At 35.2% G+C, this 21,354-nt stretch overlaps 2 protein-coding genes across 4 annotated transcripts; one reads left to right on the top strand and one right to left on the bottom strand.

Annotated features, from left to right (window-relative positions):
• Window positions 1-949: 949 nt before the first annotated feature.
• On the top strand, window positions 950-5,774 carry LOC306873229 (transmembrane protein 134-like). The gene is made up of 8 exons (XM_079422354.1): window positions 950-1,146; window positions 1,817-2,061; window positions 2,148-2,215; window positions 3,264-3,350; window positions 3,490-3,566; window positions 3,801-3,845; window positions 4,080-4,133; window positions 4,355-5,774. The coding sequence occupies exons 2-8, from the start codon at window positions 1,861-1,863 to the stop codon at window positions 4,435-4,437; spliced, it is 615 nt and encodes a 204-aa protein (XP_079278480.1). The 5' UTR covers window positions 950-1,146; window positions 1,817-1,860; the 3' UTR covers window positions 4,438-5,774.
• On the bottom strand, window positions 5,343-17,897 carry LOC306873228 (interferon regulatory factor 2-like). Of its 3 annotated transcripts, XM_079422353.1 has the most exons (10): window positions 17,650-17,868; window positions 15,775-15,868; window positions 14,718-14,817; window positions 14,323-14,499; window positions 12,680-12,714; window positions 12,479-12,593; window positions 10,493-10,660; window positions 10,292-10,335; window positions 10,101-10,164; window positions 5,497-6,940 (listed from the first exon to the last, which is right to left on the bottom strand). In XM_079422353.1, exons 2-9 carry the CDS (start codon window positions 15,859-15,861, stop codon window positions 10,117-10,119), a joined length of 774 nt encoding a protein of 257 aa, XP_079278479.1. In that variant the 5' UTR covers window positions 15,862-15,868; window positions 17,650-17,868; the 3' UTR covers window positions 5,497-6,940; window positions 10,101-10,116. The 3 variants fall into 3 exon arrangements, with proteins under 3 accessions (XP_079278477.1, XP_079278479.1, XP_079278478.1); XM_079422351.1 differs by lacking the exon at window positions 10,101-10,164 and having other exon boundaries at window positions 5,343-6,940; window positions 17,650-17,897; XM_079422352.1 differs by lacking the exon at window positions 10,101-10,164 and having other exon boundaries at window positions 5,735-6,940; window positions 14,323-14,525; window positions 17,650-17,859.
• Between the last annotated feature and the right edge of the window lie 3,457 nt (window positions 17,898-21,354).

The raw sequence follows: 21,354 nt of genomic DNA on the forward strand, positions 1-21,354 counted from the left end.
GTGACGTTTAAAGTGGCATGATGGGGAAAATGGATAAAGGAGAAATGATTGACCCTATTTTCAATTATTCAAATTTTAACCTGGTTAAATGGATAAATCTAACTGTGATTATGTTGTCACAATGGCCTGAGGTTCAGATGGGACAGGACATAAATATTCTGTCTAGGGAATAATATATCATTAACCCCACTTTTTCTAATGTAAATTATGAAAATAAAAAATTTCAAAACTGTGGTATCCTTTATTAAACGTATTGCATGCAATATAATGGATAGTTACTCCTCACAGATATCTGAAAGGTGCCTGAAAAGTAAATGATACAGATTCATCATACAGACTTGATTTTACTGAGATGAACAATTTTCCACACCACAAGAAGAATCAAATGTGAGACAGCCTTCAATTGTAGAATGGTACTGGGCAACCGAGAGCCATTACAGAAAAGGTGACAAACTTATTTAGCATTAGAAGCACGTCTTTATTTACATACAGTTACTGTAAGGAAGCAGGGAAAATAGCCATGCAGCTAGAACCAAAGAAAAAGACACTGGACCTTAAACGCATTTTAACAATGCAACAGCTAATTTCTCAGAAACACACTGGGGCTGTAAGCAACTAATATGTCCTTGTGTCTAATGTCTAAATAACTGCTTTTCACTACTTTCACCCATCAAAATTCATTATATCTCAATGAATCAAATCAAGTCATGCTCACCATCGCCTATCAGTTTCCTTATATTGTATTATTAAACATATATTTACAATTGAAGTTACATCGATCATAATAATTACTAAATTAAATTATAATAACAATAAATATCAGTAAGAATCAACAAAATAAATAAATATACATTTATCATTCCTCTGTAAATGTATCAAAATGCTCCACGTTCTGAAGTACGACAGTAATTGTTGTGTCCTCCAGTCCTCCAGGTGTCGCTGAAGAGACATCCGCTACTGTTGTCTGTTTAAACTCGACCCACAAGAAAGAAGCAGCTGTTACTAGCAAAGTTTGGGTTAAAGTTTTCAGCCGGCGAGTAGTAATTCATTTCAACAGATTTACAAGCCTTGTATACCTTGGAAGTGATCAAAGTATGGTGGCAGACAGATCTATGAGTAACTGACGAGGATCAAGAGTAGTGGACAGTAAGTAGAGGATTTTGCGATATTGTTGGTGTTGATAACGGGATGTTCGACTCTTTAAATCTTCGGACAAACTCGTAAAATTAGCAGTAGACATTTCGCGTCAAAACAGCTGTTATTTTCAAACACTTAAAGGGGTTTAAACGCACATTTTATCATTATGTCATACTTAAAGTTACATATCTTATGTAAGGAGTTTATTTATAGTGCGCAAGATGTGCATTGTTTGGGGTGGATGCTAACAATCTGTTGTTAAGAACAAGCGGAAGAGCGTGCTAGTCACATGCTTCCTGTTACACTCAGCTATTTATTCTACATCTAAACCTGAATCTGCCTAATACAACCAACTTTTAACTGATTTTTTAAGCAAAAGTTAAATAAACAATAAAAACAAAAAATAACATTTTGTATTTGCTTTATAAAACACTTGATGTAAAAATGTTGTAAACCATTCGCTTTGAAATGGTCTGTACATTAGCTACATTGAGCAGCTTTGATCTAAAGAAGGGAATGTGTCCCAATAGTTTGGTGGTAGAAAAGGGATTCAGATGTAAAAATCAATCAATAAATAAAATTAGTAAACATTGTAAAGGAATTTTATAGGGCAGTCAATGCACCACACTGCATTATGAGAAGGTCAGTAACTAAACTAACATGTTTATCAACTTCACAGTGCTTGCCAGTTAACAACCAACCAATATCTGAGGGTCTGTAGCTATGGGCACACAGTTCACAATCGATGACGCATTTGTCCTGGAGGGGGAGGAGGAAGGTGTGGTCCCTGGAGAGGATGTGGGGGACTGGAAGGGGAGAGAGAAGGATGGCGGGGGAGAGATGACGTTTGGACCTCTTTCTTTTGCCAAAACTCAAACTTCTGCACCCACTGGCACTCCTGAACACAGTAATCTGAAATATCAGGTCGGGTGTTTACATGCAGGCCGCTTTCTTTTTGTGAGTGTTTTACATGCAAACGTGACTGAACTTTATTTTGTGTTTACCCACAGAACCTGGAAAATGAAGATCCCTTAGGTGGCACTGTGAACTCTTCTTTCAATAACTTCTTCAAAATCAGGTTTGGCAGGTCACACTCTTAGTTTGAACATTCTCATAAAGCAAGGCAATTAACCGGATGTAAAAATATGAGCAGCATTGGACAAAATGAAGGATCGGTTGCACCTTCATTAGGTTTAATTAAGCAGAGTTTAACGTTAATGTAGAAATTGTTGTTTTAGGTTTTAATTCAAGGTATGTTGCACCAATTGCAAATCGGTAATTAAAGTCACTTCATATCTAGCATAAAAACCTTCATATGTAATAAACAGCAATTGTCAGTGATGATGGATTTGCCAGTGTAATGTACATTTTCCACTGTCATTATTATTGTATTATAATGATATAATAAACATTGTATTGTTATTGTATTATAATTATATTATATTGATAGATAGAATGTTGACAGATTGAAAAGCAGGATAAAAAAATAAAAAATAAGCAGGGCTTAGAAATCTCACAAACCATGAAAAATATTTATTGTATAAATTAAGAGTACTGTCCAAAAGGAAAAAAAGAGGAAAATAATTTCTTGTACAATTGGTACTTTGTCTAAAAACAAATGGATACATTTTTGATTTGCCCAATTTTAATGTCAAGAGACAATAATTTTTATTAGGACAAACTTTTACTCCATTTTTGTATGACTCTGTATATACGAAATTGTTTAGACTTTTTTAGAAGTAAAATTTCACTGAATATTTGTATTTATTGTATTGTTTGGATTTACTGGATGCATAATATATTTCCAATTTTAGAAATTTAAACTGCAAGTTTATCCCAGTTAATCAGTGGTAAAAATGCCAGTTTTTCTAAAATCTAGTTGTCAGTTGTTAGAAATGGCAGATTTTAAATAGCTTAAATAACAACGGTTTGTGTCTTTTTACTTTTTTTTTAATACACCTAGGATATTTTTAAATGGCTAGTCCTGCATCTTAACTGTTTATTAGACGACAAAAAGTGACCAACAGCCAAACAAACAAGCCTTTAAAATTTTTTGCTTTGCTTTTGTTGATGTACAAGTACTTGTCAGAGCCTGATATCAAGCCTTGTGTCTGTCTGTGTTCCAGTGATCCTGCTACTCTGTCCTACTGCAGCTCTCAGTGGTCATTCAGCACACTCAGCTCAGTCACACAGCTGTCTGCTCACTGCTGCGGGTAACTCGCACCTTTATTTACATATTTTTGTATGAGATTTTAAGCTGATATTAACTAAAATCCATGGTCGGGTAAATTAAAATAGTTTGTGATGTTCTTTTCCTTTCCTCATTCTTTGTTCTCTGTGGATTGTTCCCAGGTGGACATCTCACCCACTGGTGAAGAAGAACAGACGAGTCATTCTTGCCTCATTCCTCCTCTTAATCACTGGAGTTGGTGAGACAATCATACCGTTTGTGATGTTTTTGATCTTCCTAAGTACTACAGATCTCAGGGGGAAGGTGTCTGGGAACTGATGTTTCTGTTTGACTTGTAAAGCGCTGTCTTTGTTTATCTTGCTGTCAAGTCTGATCTTGAGCATAGATGGTAAATTGCTACTGTCAGCTGTTTAGTTAATGTATTATCTCTCCCCTTCCTATCTTTCCCCTCCCTGTTCCTCTTTTCTATCAGCTTTGATCTTCACAGGCATTGTCATGCAGTTAAACCCTCACGCAGGTAAGACCTGCCATGTTGGCATTGGTTGTAAATAACTAACGGACATTATTGTATTGAGTTAGCACACAAACTCGTTCAGCTAATTATAAGTGAAGCATATCACTTAAATCAGTGCTCTGAATGCCTTAAAAACAATGATAACTCCACCTTCTGACAATCTAAAACACCAGTTGGTTTTATGCCAGTTTTGTCCAGCAGAATAATGTAACCCATGTATTTATGCCTTTTTTAAAGGTGTTTCAAGTGCAATTTTCTTTGTTCCTGGATTTCTTCTCTTCATTCCTGGTGGTAAGATCTAATGTATAATAATTTTTTTATAGAGTCCACTTTTCCAGTGTGTATCTCAATAGTGGGTTTTGTAACTTAAGATAATATAGTTTTATGAATTGTGAAGCTGTCATTGTAATCCATGCAATGGAAGATCACGGCTTTAAGAGACAGAATTGCTTAAAGAAAAATGCTAGAGATAAACAGCAAAGTAACTCTTGCTCTTCCCTTTTTTGTTTCAGTCTATCACGTGATCTATATAAGCTGTGCAGTTCAGGGACGAAGAGGATTCAAGTTCTTTTATTTGCCGTACTTTGAGAAGTAAACGTTTTTTCTTTGCATCATCCAAACTGCTGGTCTGGATTGCCCACCATTTCAAACCCCCTAAAACGAAGTAAGGGGATGACCTACTCTTACAATCTCAGTTACTAGTGGTTTTCTAAACAATTTCTACATTTTTGGAAAAAGCCAGTCTGTACACAGGTCTAAGTATAACCTCTACAGAAAAAAAAAACTGATTTAAGAGTGTCAATTGCAACAATATACTACAAAAGAAGGCACAGACTGTAATAAAGCCATAATCCATTATAATGCTTCCTGCAGTGAACACGTCCATCCCCTGTTGTCCTCCTGCATCAAAATCCATGTTTGTTTAAAACAGTTTTTGACACTTTTTGCTTGTAAATGGTGCTTGACCTGTGCTCAGAAATATGCATAGATCAAGCACTGTTTACAAAGGAAAGGTCCAAAACCATTCTAAACAAATAGGTCAGTGGATTTTGAGAGAACAACAGGGGATGGAGTTTTTACTGAAAAAGTGCTGTTGTGTGTTACGGACTCATATTTTGGCCAAAAGCAGCGTTTTGTTAATGTTTTATTTATGGATTTATTACAAACATTCAGCTTTTCCCTTCACAAGACATTAATAGATGGACTGGAGTCTTGTGGATTGCGTTGTTAACAGCTGTTTGGACACTTATTCTGATGGCACCCATTCACTGCAGAGGTGAGCAAGTGATGTAATGCTCATGTTTGTTCAGATGATGATACAAACTTATCTACATCTCACATGGCTTGAGGGAGAGTGATTTTGTTTTTTCATTTTTGGATGAACTCTTCTTTTAAAACATCTGTCTATATAGCATTTGAAGTTACATCTGATTGAGATGTTTTAGATCAGCTGTGCTACAGTGTTATAGGTTCTCAATTCAGTGAAACATACTTGGGATTGAGCAAGGAGTATTATAATAAGCTTGTTATAGATGTACAGTTTTGTCAGGAATATAGCACAATTAATAACATGAAATTGTACACCTTTAGCCTTGTGTAATACAAATTAAAATCACAGACAAAACAAATGACATTAAGAATGAAAATCTCAATAGGAGAAAACCAAGAATGCAATTTATCATTTAGGCCACTGCATACACATACAGTCTGAGTTGTAAAGCGTTTTGACTTATCCCTCTATTGTAAAATCAAGGTAAGATGCATCAGCAAGTGACTTACTTTTCTACTGCACATATTTTTAACTAGTACCACTACTAACACTTTGAACCACTGTTTTAATGTACATCATACAAAAATGAGTATTGAAAACACTTTGTATTGTGTAATTTTTTAATCATTATGACACTACAATAAACCTGTTTTTATATTTGCTTTTAAGTTTCTGTACTGCATTTATTCATTATGCAAATGAGTGTCTGTTGTATAAAAAGTTAATTCAAAAACTAAAGCAAAAATCTCCTTACATTAAAACAACAGGCTTTCAGAACACATTTGAGAATGTTTTGACAAGTTAATACACAACTCTAATTAGTGAGTCTCTATTCAAGTATTTATAGCCCTACAGACACGGGAGAGCTAAACCTCAAGTAAAACAATGCTTCCAGACAGTCCGTTCAATAATTCTGTTATGAAGAACATGTTATTGACGAACATGTCAAATTTGCTAAATCAGTACATTCAGACATGACAATTTCATATGAAAGTGTACAAAACCTTACACATTTCTTTGAAGAAAAAAAAAAAAAAAAAAACTCAATATTGTGCTATAGTACCCTGTAGAAAAATATACATGCAGATTCCCCTTAAAAATGTAATGATTCCATTTCATTCTTTGATTTATTACATCTGCTGTCGACAAGTATGAAAATGTCACTCCAATGCAAAATTAAAACAAGCATATTCTCCCAATGCTGCATTATAACTAGCTTACACTGACAACTTCTGTGATCAAGTGTCACATCCGTGAGGTAGTTATACAAGTTACAGATTTAACACCGTTATGAGAATGAGGTAGTGTGTTGCAAAATATTTCAGAAATATAATAGTATAATGGATTCAGATAGCTTGGAATTCTGTTTGGTTTTAAAAGCTGAACACGAATACAGGATAATACTTGAGGGAAATCTTGCACCTGAGAGTACTCGATTAATGCTGAATAATGGGTTGTGGGTATATCAGCTAAACAGCAGCGGGTTGTTAAAGTATCTTCACTGTAGTGTTTTGTGTTTTGCAACAGAGAGGTCAACCGCTTTAGCGATCATACTTGCCTGAGAAGTCGGGCTGCTGGTGAGATCTGGTGAGGGGGAAGTACTTGAGGATTCCTTGTCTGTGACTTTTTGGAAATTAAAAAGGCACGGAAACCAGGGAGGAGTGTTGTATGCAATTAGGGGCGAGTCCTCTCTGCAGCTGGTCACTTTGAAATTTATTTTTGTTGATGCTAAAAATGTGTTTGGCGAGGACTGAGCTGATGATGGGATCCTTAACACAGAATTACATGCTGATCTTGGTGAAGCTTTTAAAGACAAGTCCTGGGGAAGCTGCAGGGGGAACAAAGAAAATCCCCAAATGTACAGTACTGTTCAAAGATTTGGGTTCAGTAAGATTTTTTTAAATGTTTTTGATGTTATGCTCACCAGGACTGAATTTATGTTAATTTAAAAAAATACAGTAAAAACAATGACATTGTGAAATATCATTAACTTAAAATAACTATTAATTTAAATACATATTAATGTGATGGCAAAGCTGAACTCTCATCAGCCATTACTCCAGTCTTCAGTGTCACATGCTGATTCAGAAATCATTCTATTATGCTGATTCGGTTCTGAAGAAACATTTGTCATTGTCAATATTGAAAACAGTTGTGCTGCTTCATATTTTTGTGGAAACCATGATACATATTCAGGATTCTATTTGAATACCGTCACATCAATTTAATGCATCCTTGCCGAATAGAAGTATTCACATTTGGTCACACTTTAGTTTGGAGGCCCATTTTTACTAGTAACTATTTTGCTTTTCAAACTATTTGCTCTAGTCTAGAGCTTAGGGATCTAAAATGTGGTAATGCAGAGTAAGGCATTACAGGGCTGGCAAAATTTCTAAATCCCTGGTAGCCCTTCGAGCAGGTACTCTTCAGATTTTGGTAGCCCGAAAATTTATTTAACTAGCCCAAATAAAATAAAGACCATAAATGTCAATCAAAAACATTTTCAATACACAAATAAAGGAATATCAAGGAAAGAGTTTTATTTTACGATTTACAAGGTATCTGCAGAATTCTTAAAAATCTATGTAAGGCAATTTGAAAAATTATTTCTTATACCATTTAACGCATTTAAAACTATCCTTTCTCTAAAATAAACTTTTCTCTATTGGCCGGACATTCGGGCACCTGAGCAAAAGCATTGTTTATACCAGACCTGTACAGCATGCACACAAAAAAGTGAGTAACTTTTAACTTTAAGGGGAGACACTGCAGGCAAAAACACAGTTTTTTCATGCACCTGTCAAAGATTTTGGGCTTTTTAGTTTTTCATAAAGTATTTTTTCAGACTAGTGGAAAGAAAACATCTAAAGACACTGTTAAGCGTTTCTTCTATAGCACTTTATCTATTTGTGTCAATAGATTTCAATTACAATTTTATTTTCAATTACAATTATTTTAAAAGGCCGTTTCTCTCCTATTGAGCCATATATCTCCACTTCAGTAGCACTTACACACACCAAACGTTACATCTTTATTCCGGTCTATATCCTGAAGGTTTTTACAGAGGGATTTGTTCATATATAATTTGCTCGATTTATATACAACATTTTATTCCCCCAAAATTTTAGAAAATTTGTTTTCTGTCTGTTCTAAGTATTTTCTGAATTACGGAGTGACAAAATGAGATACCCAAAATTCCCTCTGTAAACACTCGACTCTAATGTCAATAAAATTAAATAAGAATTTTGAAACCAACTTCATCCAGCGTTTAGATTTTTGTTCTAGAAATGTATGCAAATTAGCACATATTTCATTAAATAATGCATAATTTGCATATTTAAACCTAACATTTTAGAAAGCTTGTAATACAAAATTTTTTTGCAATTATTAATGTAATCAATCAACTAGGTAAGGTGATAACTATTAGTTATTTTTTTTACCCTATTCATCTGCAGTGTGCTATTTATATTTGATTTGACGCTTGATGTAACTAAATGATGTACATATTAGGTTACCCGAGAACACATTTTTACTGTACAATACACTGCAGTTCAAAAGTTTGCATCAAAAAAGTATTTTTAAAGAAGTTTCTTATGCTCATCAAGGCTGTATCTATTTGATAAAATTATTTCACAAAATAATATTGTGAAATATTATTGTAATTTAAAATAAATGTTTTATATTTTAATATACTTTAAAATTTTATTAATTCCTGTGAAGTAAAGCAGTATTTTCAGTGTCACATGATCCTTTAGAAATCATTTTAATATGCTGATTTTTAATCAATGTTAGAAACAGTTGTACTGCTTTTTTATTTTTTTATATACTGTATTTTTTGGGACCTGTGATATTTAAAAAAAATAAGTTAAAAAGAGCAGTGTTTAGTCGAAATAGAGATTTTGTGTTACAATATAAACTATTCAAAAGTTTGGGGTCAGAATGTTTTTTCTTTCTTTTTTTTAAAGATACTTTAAAAAAAAGTTTAAAGAAAGTTATAAACTTTATTCAGCAAGGATGTGTTAAATGGATAAAATTGATAGTAAAAGACTTCTATTGTTAGAAAATATTTCTATTTTGAATAAATGCTGTTCTTTTAAACATTTTATTAATCAAAGAAAAAAGTAACAGGTTCCAAAAAAATATTTAAGTATTTAAGCAGCACAACAGTTTCAACACAGATAATAAATCAGTATATTAGAATGATTTCTGAAGGATCATGGGACACTGCTGGCGTAATGATGCTGAAAATTCAGCTTTGATCTCAGTAATAAATGCTATTTTATAGTATAGGTATTAAAATAGGAAACCAATATTAGAAACTGCAATAATATTTCACTATATCACAGTTTTTTCTGTATTTTTGAAATGAATACAGCCTTGATGCACAAGAGACTCAAAGTCAAAGACTCAAAAACAAGGTCAATAATTTATCAGGTTTATAATATAGCCCTAACATAATATATTATCAAAACTTAAGCTGAGATCTGTAAGTTAAATATTAAAAAACCGTGAACATATGAATTCTTCTATAGCTGTCTAAACATGGTTATGAAGTACAGTTTGTACAATACTCTTGTGTGTGACTGTACACGTTTCAGAGTTTTGTTACCCATCCTTTTCTTAATTCCAGCACTTAATCATCAGCTCTATAGCGGTTTGCCCGAGCATTATTATTCTTTCCCTTCTACTGGCGGCATTCAATCAAATGGCTTCCAAACTCATTTTTGTGTGCGCGAGGCACATTATTTCTTCTGCCGCGCTCAGCTTAGAGGGAACATTGTGTGGGAGCCCTGTATTTAAGATAGCCCGTCAGGCAGGACAGTGATACATTTTGGTAGCCCGACTGGAAAACACAATAGCCCCGGGACGTCGGGCTAGCGATTTTGCGAGCCCTGCATTAATATGTATTAGTACTAATATATGCCAATATGCATGCTAATAAGCAGCTAGTTAATAGACACAATTAGTCCTCAAAATAAAAGTTTTACCTCATGATTTGTTTTTTTAAACAATCATACTGAACCCAATCTTGAACCCAATGGCTGTAACTGGCTGTTACCAAAAACACAACATCATAAGATCTAAGAGCTTAACTTGTATGTAAAATATGAAAAGGGAATACTGCATTTTAAAAAGGAAGATATCCTTCCTTGGAATTTGTCCCAATTTTCATCCATACCTGTACTAAGTCGTCTTCGCTGTATGTGCTCTCTGTGTCACTCTCTGTTGAGGCAAAGTACAGAATTCAATTCATAATGATGATATCCAGCTGTGTTTGTGGCCAACAATAACATAATACAGTAACAGTAATATGTAATTTATCATTCTTGTGGTGAACAGCACAAAGACAGTAAAGCTGAATGCAAATAAAGAACCCTACCACTGTTGGATGAAACATGGGAGTCCTGGAGAGGCAGACACACTTCAGTGGAGCTAAACGCAGGTTCTTCATTCTCCGTTGCCACCTCAACAACAGCACACACATCAGGTAATTCAGCTACAGCCATCTCCCTCAAAGATGACACGGGCACAGGGGAGCTCTCCTGCTCTGTGTTGATGAATAAGCGCGGTTAATTTAGAGAATTTATCCTTAACATTTCTACTAAAATACATTGTACTTATCTGTACTCATTGTACTAACATGTTAGATGTAGTATTATTGAAGTCCTACAGTGCATGCCAGTTGATATACAGTGAATTAGCAAAAAAGTATTTGCATACTTAAAGGGATAGTTCACCCAAAAATGAAAGTTGTCAACCTGCAGTTGTTCCAAACCTGTATCAAATTCAAATTTATTTATAAAGCACTTTAAAACAACCTTAGTTTACCAAAGTGCTGTACACAGTCACATTGACCCAATCAGACAATAGATAAACACATCATCAGAAAAACAGTTAAAAGCATGGGAAAATAGATAGGTCTTTAATAGACGTTTAAACTCAGCCACTGAAGAAGCTGTTCTGATATACAAAGGCAAGTTGTTCCATAGTTTGGGGCCAGCAACAGCAAAGGCTCTATCACCCCTACATTTCAATCTAGTTCTAGGAACCAAAAGCAGTTGCTTAGTCTGTGACCCAAGCGATCTAGCTGGATTGTGTACAACAATCAACTCAGAAAGATATGAAGGAGCAAGGTTGTTCAGAGCTTTGTACACAAATAGCAGAATTTTAAATTGAATACGACAGCTAACCGGTAACCAGTGCAATGAACGCAAGATAGGCGTGATATGATTACTTCTGCGACTGCCTGTGAGCAAACGAGCAGCCGCATTTTGAACCAGTTGTAAACGATGAATAGCTGCAACAGGCAGCCCATAATATAACGAGTTACAGTAATCGAGTCGCGAAGAAATAACAGCATGAATTATAATCTCAAAACTCCTCCTACTCAGGAAGGGTTTGACTTTTGCTAATCTTCGCAGATGGTAAAAACTGGCACTCACAGTAGAATTAATTTGTTTATTCAGCTTTAGTTCACTGTCCAGTATGAATCCCAGATCCTTGACCTCAGAAGAGTAATACGGGGAGAGTGAACCCAGGTCAACAGTGCTCAGGCTTTCTTTTTAGGCCTATTTTCTAATTTCTCATTAGGCCTAAACAGAATAATTTGTTTTATCGTCATTCAAATGCAGAAAATTATTAGTGAGCCATGCTTTCAATTCTTAGAGACAGGCTGTAAGTTGATGTAAAGCAGACTTGTCATTGCACTTAAGTGGTATGTAAAGCTGAGTATCATCGGCATAGCAATGATATGACACATCGAATTTCCTAAAGATTGAGCCAATGGGTAACATGTAACAATGCGAATAACCAAACGGTTGTGGGTACCTACTGGACTTCCACAGAAAATACTATAGTCAATTGGGAACAGAAACTAGTTACCAAGATTCGTTAAAATATTTAAAAATTTGAGGGTGAGTAAAATGACAGAATTTTCGTTTTTGGGTAAACTGTCCCTTTAAGCCAACCTTAAGAAAAATGTATGAATAATGAATGTCATAAAATGTGAAATCATTTGGCATTTACTTTAAAGACATATCTGTTTTAGCAAAACATTAAAGAAAAAGAAGTTTGCTTTTATACAAAAACATTACATTGAGACCAGTTGGTTAAAAATTCAATAAAGGTTTAAATAAAAGTTAGTTCTGAGTTTTAGCATAACTTGTTTATCAATACCACTTTTTGATTCAAAAATTGGATACATTTAATCCAATGCACTGAACCAAATGCATTTTAAGTGGTTACGGGTTAAGGGCTTACTTGATTTTATGTTTGGGACCACTATAGACAAGTTAGTTTTCTAATGCTGCCTCCATTGTTGCGTTATTTAATTGGATGGAAAAAAAGGCATGATTTGGTTATTTACCAGTAAATAGCACAGTGCTGTCCGGTGTAGTTTCTTCCATTAGGTTCACTTCACTTTGATCTTTTGTCATTTTATATTTTCTGGGAATGCCAGCTTTCCGTTTCTGAAAAACCCGCTAAAGGAATCAAACATAGGTGTGAGCTGATTTGCTATACTCAGAAATGTGCACTGTTGTTTGAGTGTAGATTCATGCATTCCTACTTTTGCTCTTTGCTCCAGGTCCATCTTTTTCTTCCCTGAAAAAAGACAATATGCATTTAGAAAATCTTAATGTCATCATTAGAATTTCTACACCAGAATAAAACAATGTACATTGACATTAATAAATACAGGTGCATCTCCAAAAATTTGAATATTGTGAAAGAGTTCATTTTTTTGGGTAACTTATTTCAAAAAGTGAAACTTTTATATATTGTAGATCATTACATGTAAAGTAAAACATTTCAAAAGTTTGTGTTTTAATTTTGATGATTAGAGCTTACAGCTAATGAAAGTCAAAAATCCAGTATCTCAAAATATTAGAATATTTACATTTGAGTTTCATTAAATGACCATCCCTACAGTATAACTTTCGGGTATCTCTTGTTCTTTGAAACCACAATAATGGGGAGGACTGCTGACTTGGAAATGGTCCAGAAGACGATCATTGACACCCTCCACAAAGAGGGTAAGTCACAGAGGGTCATTACTGAAAGGGGTGGCTGTTTACAGAGTGCTGTATCAAAGCACATTAAATGCAAAGTTGACTGCAAGGAAGAATTGGGTAGGAAAAGGTGCACAAGCAAAAGGATGACTAAAAGCTTGAGAATATGGTCAAGCAAAGCCAATTCAAACACTTGGGAGAGCTTCACAAGGAGTGGACTGAAGCTGGAGTAAGTGCATCAAGAGTCACCACGCTCAGACGTCTTCAGGAAAAGGGCTACCAAGCCACTTCTGAAACAGAAACATCTTACCTGGGCTAAGGAGAAAAAGAACTGGACTGTTGCTCAGTGGTCCAAAGTCCTCTTTTCAGATAAAAGTCAATTTTGCTTTTCATTTGGAAATCAAGGTCTGGAGTCAGGAAGAAGACTGGAGAGGCTCCAAGCTGCTTGAAGTCCAGTGTGAAGTTTCTGAAGTCAGTGATGATTTGGGGGGCCGTGACGTCTGCTGGTGTTGGTCCATCGTGTTTTATCAAGTCCAAAGTCAATGCAGCCGTCTACCAGGAGATTTTAGAGCACTTTATGCTTCCATCTGCTGACAAGCTTTATGGAGATGCTGATTTCCTTTTCCTGCCCACAGTGCCAAAACCACTTCTAAGTGGTTTGCTGACCATGATATTACTGTGCTTGATTGGCTAGCCAACATGCCTGACCTGAACCCCATATGGAATCTATGGGATATTTTTAAGAGAAAGATGAGAAACAGTCGTTCCAACAATCCAGACGAGCTGAAGGCTCAATAGTGCCTCAGCAGAGCCACAGGCTGATCACTTCCATGCCACACCTCACTGATGCTGGAGTTTGTGCTATAAAAGGAGCCCCGACCAAGTATCGAGGGCGTAAATTATCATTTTAAAGAACTTGAACTTTTCTGTATTGCAAACCCTTTTTTTGATTGATCTTAGGAAATATCCTAATATTTTGAGATGCTGGATATTTGACTCATGAGCTGTAAACTCTAATCATCAAAATTAAAACAAAAAAAAACTTGAAATGTTTTACTTTACATGTAATGAATCTAGAATATATGAAAGATCCACTTTTTGAAATAAGTTACCAAAAAAAACTCACAATATTCACATTTTTTGAGATTTTTTTAGCAACTGTATATGAGCAAAAATGTGTTTAATACATGACTGCAAATACCTTTCTTAACAGCTTTTTCATGTGAGGAAAGCATTCTGTACATTCTGAAGGCATTGCTTCCTTTCTTCATGCTTTTATCTTTCACTTCCTCAATGTCTGGTAGAGAATTCATAGCACAGCGGAAATTTGCCTTCCACGTCTTAGGGTCTGGTTTGTCAATATCTGGACGATACTTTCCTGTATGAAACATAATTCAGTAACAACTGAATCAAAATAATATACAACAAAATGGAGTTACAAACCAGTACAACCAACAGAGATGCATTCAAAGCTATATACAAAAGCAGAATCAACTCCAATGCATGGTATTGCTGAAATTACAATTTTGACCTTTAAAGCAGTTAGTCTCATTCTTTATACAAGAGACAATGGGCAACAGCTCTTTCAATAGCTACCTGTGTGAATGGCCCAGTTCATAAATAAAGGTGCATCCTTTTCCAAATCCCATCCATGTCTGGCTGCATGCATCCATGGTATCTGAAATATCTTTTTCTCCTGTAAATGGAAACATTTTAACAGTGTACCATTACTCAATCCATGTACGATGTGTAACATGTCAAACACGCTAAAAATTACAAGATAATTTTCACAATGTATGAGTAAAGACGCAAACTGTCACATGAGTCACATTCAAACTTAACTTGTACAGATATAAAGTTCTGCACATGGCATGTAAATTAAGAATTCTTTCCCATGGGTTATTTATTAATTCATAAATATAGATTTAATACATGGCTCTCTGGAATACTTGATTCCGATTAGTCAATTGTTACATTATTGGTCAGTGTGTTATTTCTCAATAACAACTGTCATCCTTAGCAACATTAAATAATGCACTGCTCATCCGGGTATTTGAAGCAAGATATCCCACTGCCACGCTCACTTTAGTTTTATTCAAACTCAATTGTTGTCACCTTGTGCTTAATTTTTTTTTTATGTATTTACTGAAAAATCAAACTGGAAGACTTCAGGCCTGCAGCCAGCAATATTGTCAAAGTGTTCCTCTTATTGCCAGAATGATTGTTTTGTTTGCTGCAATGGATTTAAGATAATAATCTGGTACGATTTTACACCACTTTCTTTTCAAATAACATTTTCTGTCCTCTTCTTTACTTCGTGAAAAGCTGTGTCATTACGAATAGTGATATGACTGTACATTATGCCTTAAATGTCTGTCGTCTGAATTTTGTCTGTTCAAAGCCATTTGTTAGGAACTGCTTTTCTTTGTAGAAGCCTTGCGTTTAAAGAGCCAATAAAATATTTAAATTTCAAATCATCATTTCGAGGCTATATATTTACTTGTGCTGCAAGTAGTCAGGTAATAGCCAGTTGTTATCACAGAATAAACCCCTTCAGTGTGTGGCAAGATTTATATAACTATATATTCCCAGCATGAAAATACTCTTCTTAAAATTAATGAATTAGAATTTGATGTCAGATTTCTACCCTCACCTCATTGACCCAGTGAAGACCTTGAATTTGCCCACTCTCGATCTGTTGCTCCAACCAGGGGCGCATTCTCATTCTGTCCACTGGCATCTTGATGCTGAACAGAATACAATACAGTGAAGATTTAAAATGTACTGGACATTCGGTCTCACATAGAAAACTCCAGTGTTGGGTAAGTTACTAAAAAAAAAAAAAAAAAAAAAAAAAAAAAAAAAAAAAAAAAAAAAGTAATCGACTACAAATTACTAATTACTTCCTTAATTTTAATTTGATTACATTACTGATTACTGCATTTAAAAAGTAATCAGATTACTAATTACTTTAGTTACTTTCAAGTTAACTTTACTTTAAGATTTCAAACCTAAAAAAATACATAGTTCTTTCATTCATTTCATATTCACTGAAAAAATACATAAGTAGGCCTATTATTTGTATACCCTGATTCACTCCCAATATCAACAAAACTTTTTATTTGGTTTTGTAAAATGGAAAACAAATAGGATGCGCTTTCTGCATTCTCATGCTCCTTGACTATCTTCCTGAAACGAGTCACTAGACATGAGAAATACAGTACATCTACGCTAAAGAAAGCTTCAAGCGTCTATTATTAAAAGTCAGTCATGTCGAAAACAAATATTCTCTGATAAAATAATCCCTATGAAACTCATAGGTCTTATGTCTTTCCCATCTGAGCTCACTGATCATGCCCATCGCGCTCTAAAAGATAATCATCCACGCGAAACCAAGCTTGAGACCTGCGAACATGTAAACGCTCATGTCACCTCTGTAGAAAGCTTCAAGTTCATCTTGGGTATACTTTTCGTTTTTGGAAGAAGACTGGCTGTGAGGACTAAACCTTGAATTGTGATGCCGATGCGGTTGATCTCATTCTGACAAGTTATTTTTTTTTTTTACTTTATTAGTTTTACTGGAACACAAATTTGTACGCATTCGTTGAACTTTTCCCAAACTATTATGTCAGACTAAAATATGTCGAGTGTAACATTTTGAAATATGATAGGCAACCTTTCAATGCATCTAAATGTTGTAGGACTCTCATTTTAGCTCGCATTCTCCGGTGATTTATTAAAGGGAATACTGACGCGCAAAACATTTTTTAACACTGCATTTGTAACTTAAGTAACGTAATTTTATTGATATAATTAATTGTAATCACATTACATAAATTTAAAATGTAACTCATTAATTTACTGCGTTACCAGGAAAAGTAATTAGATTACTGTAACGCGTTACGCTATACCCAACTCTGGAAAACTCATTAGCCTGTGTGGTAAAAACAACCAAACATCAAAACAGTTAAGATGGACAGCAAGAAACATTTCTTTTTTCAGATTTGCAGGTGTTGTGGTCATAGAACTGACAACATTGGGTTAGTGAAGTGCTTAGTAGCAATGCAGTGAGTGAAGCCTTGCAGATCCCTGTAGACTAGAACAGTGGTCTCAAACTCAATTCCTGCTTGGAGGTTTCTAGTGATCCTGAAGAGCTTGATTAGCTGGATCAGGTGTGCTTGATTAGGGTTGGAGCTCAACTGTGCAGAGCTGTGGCCCTCCAGGAATTGAGTTTGAGCCATGATGATTCACTCTGCAATGGGACACAACGTGCTCTCTCTTTACTTGGCTCATCTTCCACAAAAATTCCATATAAACCAAGAAATATTATATCAGTGCATATCATAATAAAGATTAAGGATAAAAGATAATGAATAAACCGTACATTTACTTACATAAAGTGAGAGATTTGGACGTTTATTATGTTTCAACGCAACACAGACAAAATATCATGTAGAATCTATCTATTTGTAAACAGATTTATAAATGAATACTTCTGCTTTGAAGTCGTTTAGGTATTTAAGGTTACCTGTAAGGGAGGCAGGCAGCCGATAATCCTCTAAAGATCCCTCGTGTTATAAAATCCCGACCTGGAACTACGCACAAACTGTCATCATGTTTTGTTTTGTTTTAGATCTACTCTCTTCATCTTATTAAGAACAAGGCGGTGATTTTGGACATTTGAACCACTCCAGAAACCCTGCTTTCGTGTTTTATAGAATGACGCACAAACGTCATCGAGAAGCAGACCGCGGAAGTGAAACAGCGGAGCGTCTCATTGGTCGACGGAACATTCGAAACAACGGGTTCTTTCACTTTCACTTCCGCTTCCACATCACGCCACGTATGGAGAGAGAATTGTGTCTTTATTACATGCGCGAAAATAAATGATCCGAGAGAAAAAAAAAAGTTTGAGAGAAAAAGTTATCACACTGATAGCAAAAAAGCATTTCATGAGAGAAAAAAAAATATTTGAGAGAAAAGGTTTTCATACCAATAGCAAAAAATAATAATATTTGAGACTAAAAAAAGTTTTGAGAGAAAGTATTTTCTCATAGAACATAAAAAAATATACATTTGAATTTTTTTCAAATATATATTTTTTGCTATCAGTGTGAAATCATTTTCTCTAAAAAAAAAAAAAGTGTTTTTCTCAAAACGCTTTTCTTTGCTCTCGATGCAATTTCTTGCTCTCGTGTCAGATTTTGCTTTCACTGTGAGAATTGTGTCATGGGCGGGGCCACGTTCCTATTGGCCAGTCGGGTGAGCATCGTCTTGTCTTGGGAGTCGAACTGAATCATTACACCATTGCTCGGTTCACCTGCATGATACCGCCTCTGCCTTATGGCTAGTTTAGTTGAGCACGGACACTCCAATGTTTGGGTAAGATGATGACACACAGCTGGCTTAGCAAGTTCAGCATCACTGAAGATTAAACATTAAAAAAATAGCACTCATATTCAGGAATGAATGTGTATTATATTTTTTGTTTGCTAATCGCTAGTAAAGCTAACCAGCCATCATGCTAGGTAAACTTGCAAACTCACCTGGTTTATATACTATTTTTAAATCAAATGCCAAATGAACGTTTTGATTTAGATAGTTTCACTGTAAGTGAAGTTTTCACTAGCTTCGTAACGTTAGTTCACTGACAACCGGAGCAATTTCCCCTTCATTATCACAGACGTATCGCCTGCGATAATTAATGCGATATGGTTCAGCTTGTCAGTGAACTTATGGTAGTAGCAGTAAATGCCGCTCCATCTGAAAGCAGGTGATGGCGATTTACTACTAATCAAGGAACCGGCTTTACTGACGAGATGAAAATAACAATGTCATCCGATATATCGCCCAGCCCTAGTTCATCATATACAACCTCCTGTACAGTTTTACTCCATGGACTCAGAATAAACTATTTTGTTTTAAGGTCAATATGATACATTTTCTGTTTGAACCTATAACTGAACTATAACCTAAAATGATGATTATTAATGTGTTTAGCATCTGTATCTCTCACTATAGGTAGGCTATAGAGCAATATAACTCTAAAATCTTTGCCTTAGACTATGCAATTTAAATGGAGGAAATACAGATAAGTTGACATGAAGGCTATGCATATGTGAAATATATGCTATAAATATAGCAGCATAAATTTAATTACCATGACAGTGCAGGCACAAACATATTCGTGGGTTGCTAATGTAAGAGTTAGTCCTAGACCTGCAATTGACCTTGTCAGCTCTAGACCTCGGCTAGATGGTTAAAAATATTTAGAATAAGCCCTGTGTAGCTGAGTTTGCAAGCTACATGTGCAGTGTAGCTAAACGTGTAGTGCAACAACCATACAAAGACTAACTTATTTTAAACAAAACTAGGTGAGATACTTTCAAACGGTATATCAATCACTGTCTAAAGTTAGATAGCTATAGGGTTGCCACCTTCCATGCATACTAACGTTAGTTGATAGTTGTACAGGAGGTTGTATATGATGAACAAACAGTTACTCTTCAGGTGCTTTGAGGCTAGCAAGTGCAAAGGTAGAAACTAGCTCACTACTCACTAAATAAGGCGTGAAACTATCTAAATCAAAACATTCATTTGGCATTTGATTTAAAAATAGTATATAAACCAGGTGAGTTTGCAAGTTTACCTAGCATGATGGCTGGTTAGCTTTACTAGCGATTAGCAAGCAAAAAAATATAATACACATTCATTCCTGAATATGAGTGCTATTTTTTAATGTTTAATCTTCAGTGATGCTTAACTTGCTAAGCCAGCTGTGTGTCATCATCTTACCCAAACATTGGAGTGTCCGTGCTCAACTAAACTAGCCATAAGGCAGAGGCGGTATCATGCAGGTGAACCGAGCAATGGTGTAATGATTCAGTTCGACTCCCAAGACAAGACGATGCTCACCCGACTGGCCAATAGGAACGTGGCCCCGCCCATGACACAAGTCTCACAGTGAAAGCAAAATCTGACACGAGAGCAAGAAATTGCATCGAGAGCAAAGAAAAGCGTTTTGAGAAAAACACTTTTTTTTTTTTTAGAGAAAATGATTTCACACTGATAGCAAAAAATATATATTTGAGAGTTTTTTTCAAAGTATTTTGAGAGAGATTTTATTTCTCAGAAATAATGAAAAAAAATTCAAATGTATATTTTTTTATGTTCTATGAGAAAATACTTTCTCTCAAAACTTTTTTTAGTCTCAAATATTATTATTTTTTGCTGTTGGTATGAAAACCTTTTCTCTCAAATATTTTTTTGTCTCTCATGAAATGCTTTTTTGCTATCAGTGTGATAACTTTTTCTTTCAAACTTTTTTTTTTCTCTCGGATCATTTATTTTCGCGCATGTAATAAAGACACAATTCTCTCTCCATAGCCACGCCGCCTGCTGGATCTCGACGACACTACCAGTAAATCCCAGCACTGTTGGGACATGTCTGTGCCAATATTACTATTATTACCAAACACACAGATTAGGATTGAGACATTTTGTGACTAAGGAAGTCGGTTAAGGAATTTATATATGTTGGAGTGGCATGTGTCATTTTGTTAAACGCTGTTCTCGTAAACTCATACCTTAACTTACTTGATTTTAAGCAAATTGTAGGTGAGTCAACTCTTTGTTTGTGCTGATCCCAGAAAGGCACATTTATGTCCCTCTGTGGGGGGAATGAGGTTGGGTTGTGCTGGGAATCTTCTCATAGACCTTCTGTTTTCTGCTGACTGTGACTGGTGACCCTGCTTATTTTAGTGCAGAGGGCTGATTTAATTAGGGTACGGAATTGCGCAATGACCTTCTGTGGTGTTAGAGCAGGGTGTGGGGAGTTTATATGAAATATTTTCATGATAATTTTATTGACTTAATAAGAAAACTCTTTCTATGGAAAGCATACATTAAAAGTAGGCCTACTTAAAGAGACATTCCACCCAGAAATGACAATCACCTTCATGTCATTTCAAACCTGAAACACAGAAGAAAATATTCTGAAGAATGTCGATAAGCAAACAGTTTAGGTTGCCTTTCACTTCTATTGCATTGTTTGTCCATCATGAAAGTCAAAGGGAACCAAAACTGTTTAGTTACAGCATTCTTCAAAATAAATTCTTCTGTGCTCCACGAAAGAAACAGAAAGTCATACAGCTGTGAAAACACATAACAGTGAGTAAATGATGACAACATTTTCATTTTTGGGTAAACTTCACTTTAAGGTAGAGAATACTTT

The sequence above is a fragment of the Barbus barbus genome (assembly GCF_936440315.1).
Source record: "Barbus barbus genome assembly, chromosome: 7".
NCBI classification, from domain to species: domain Eukaryota; kingdom Metazoa; phylum Chordata; class Actinopteri; order Cypriniformes; family Cyprinidae; genus Barbus; species Barbus barbus.

Coding starts and splice junctions, on each gene's coding strand:
- LOC306873229 (XM_079422354.1), top strand. CDS start 1,861: ATGGGCACACAGTTCACAATCGATGACGCATTTGTCCTGGAGGGGGAG. Junction 2,216..3,263: donor AATAACTTCTTCAAAATCAG/GTTTGGCAGGTC, acceptor TCTGTGTTCCAG/TGATCCTGCTACTCTGTCCT. Junction 3,846..4,079: donor GCAGTTAAACCCTCACGCAG/GTAAGACCTGCC, acceptor CCTTTTTTAAAG/GTGTTTCAAGTGCAATTTTC.
- LOC306873228 (XM_079422351.1), bottom strand. CDS start 15,861: ATGCCAGTGGACAGAATGAGAATGCGCCCCTGGTTGGAGCAACAGATC. Junction 12,594..12,679: donor ACCTGGAGCAAAGAGCAAAA/GTAGGAATGCAT, acceptor TGATTCCTTTAG/CGGGTTTTTCAGAAACGGAA. Junction 6,941..10,291: donor GCGAAGACGACTTAGTACAG/GTATGGATGAAA, acceptor TTCCCCCTGCAG/CTTCCCCAGGACTTGTCTTT.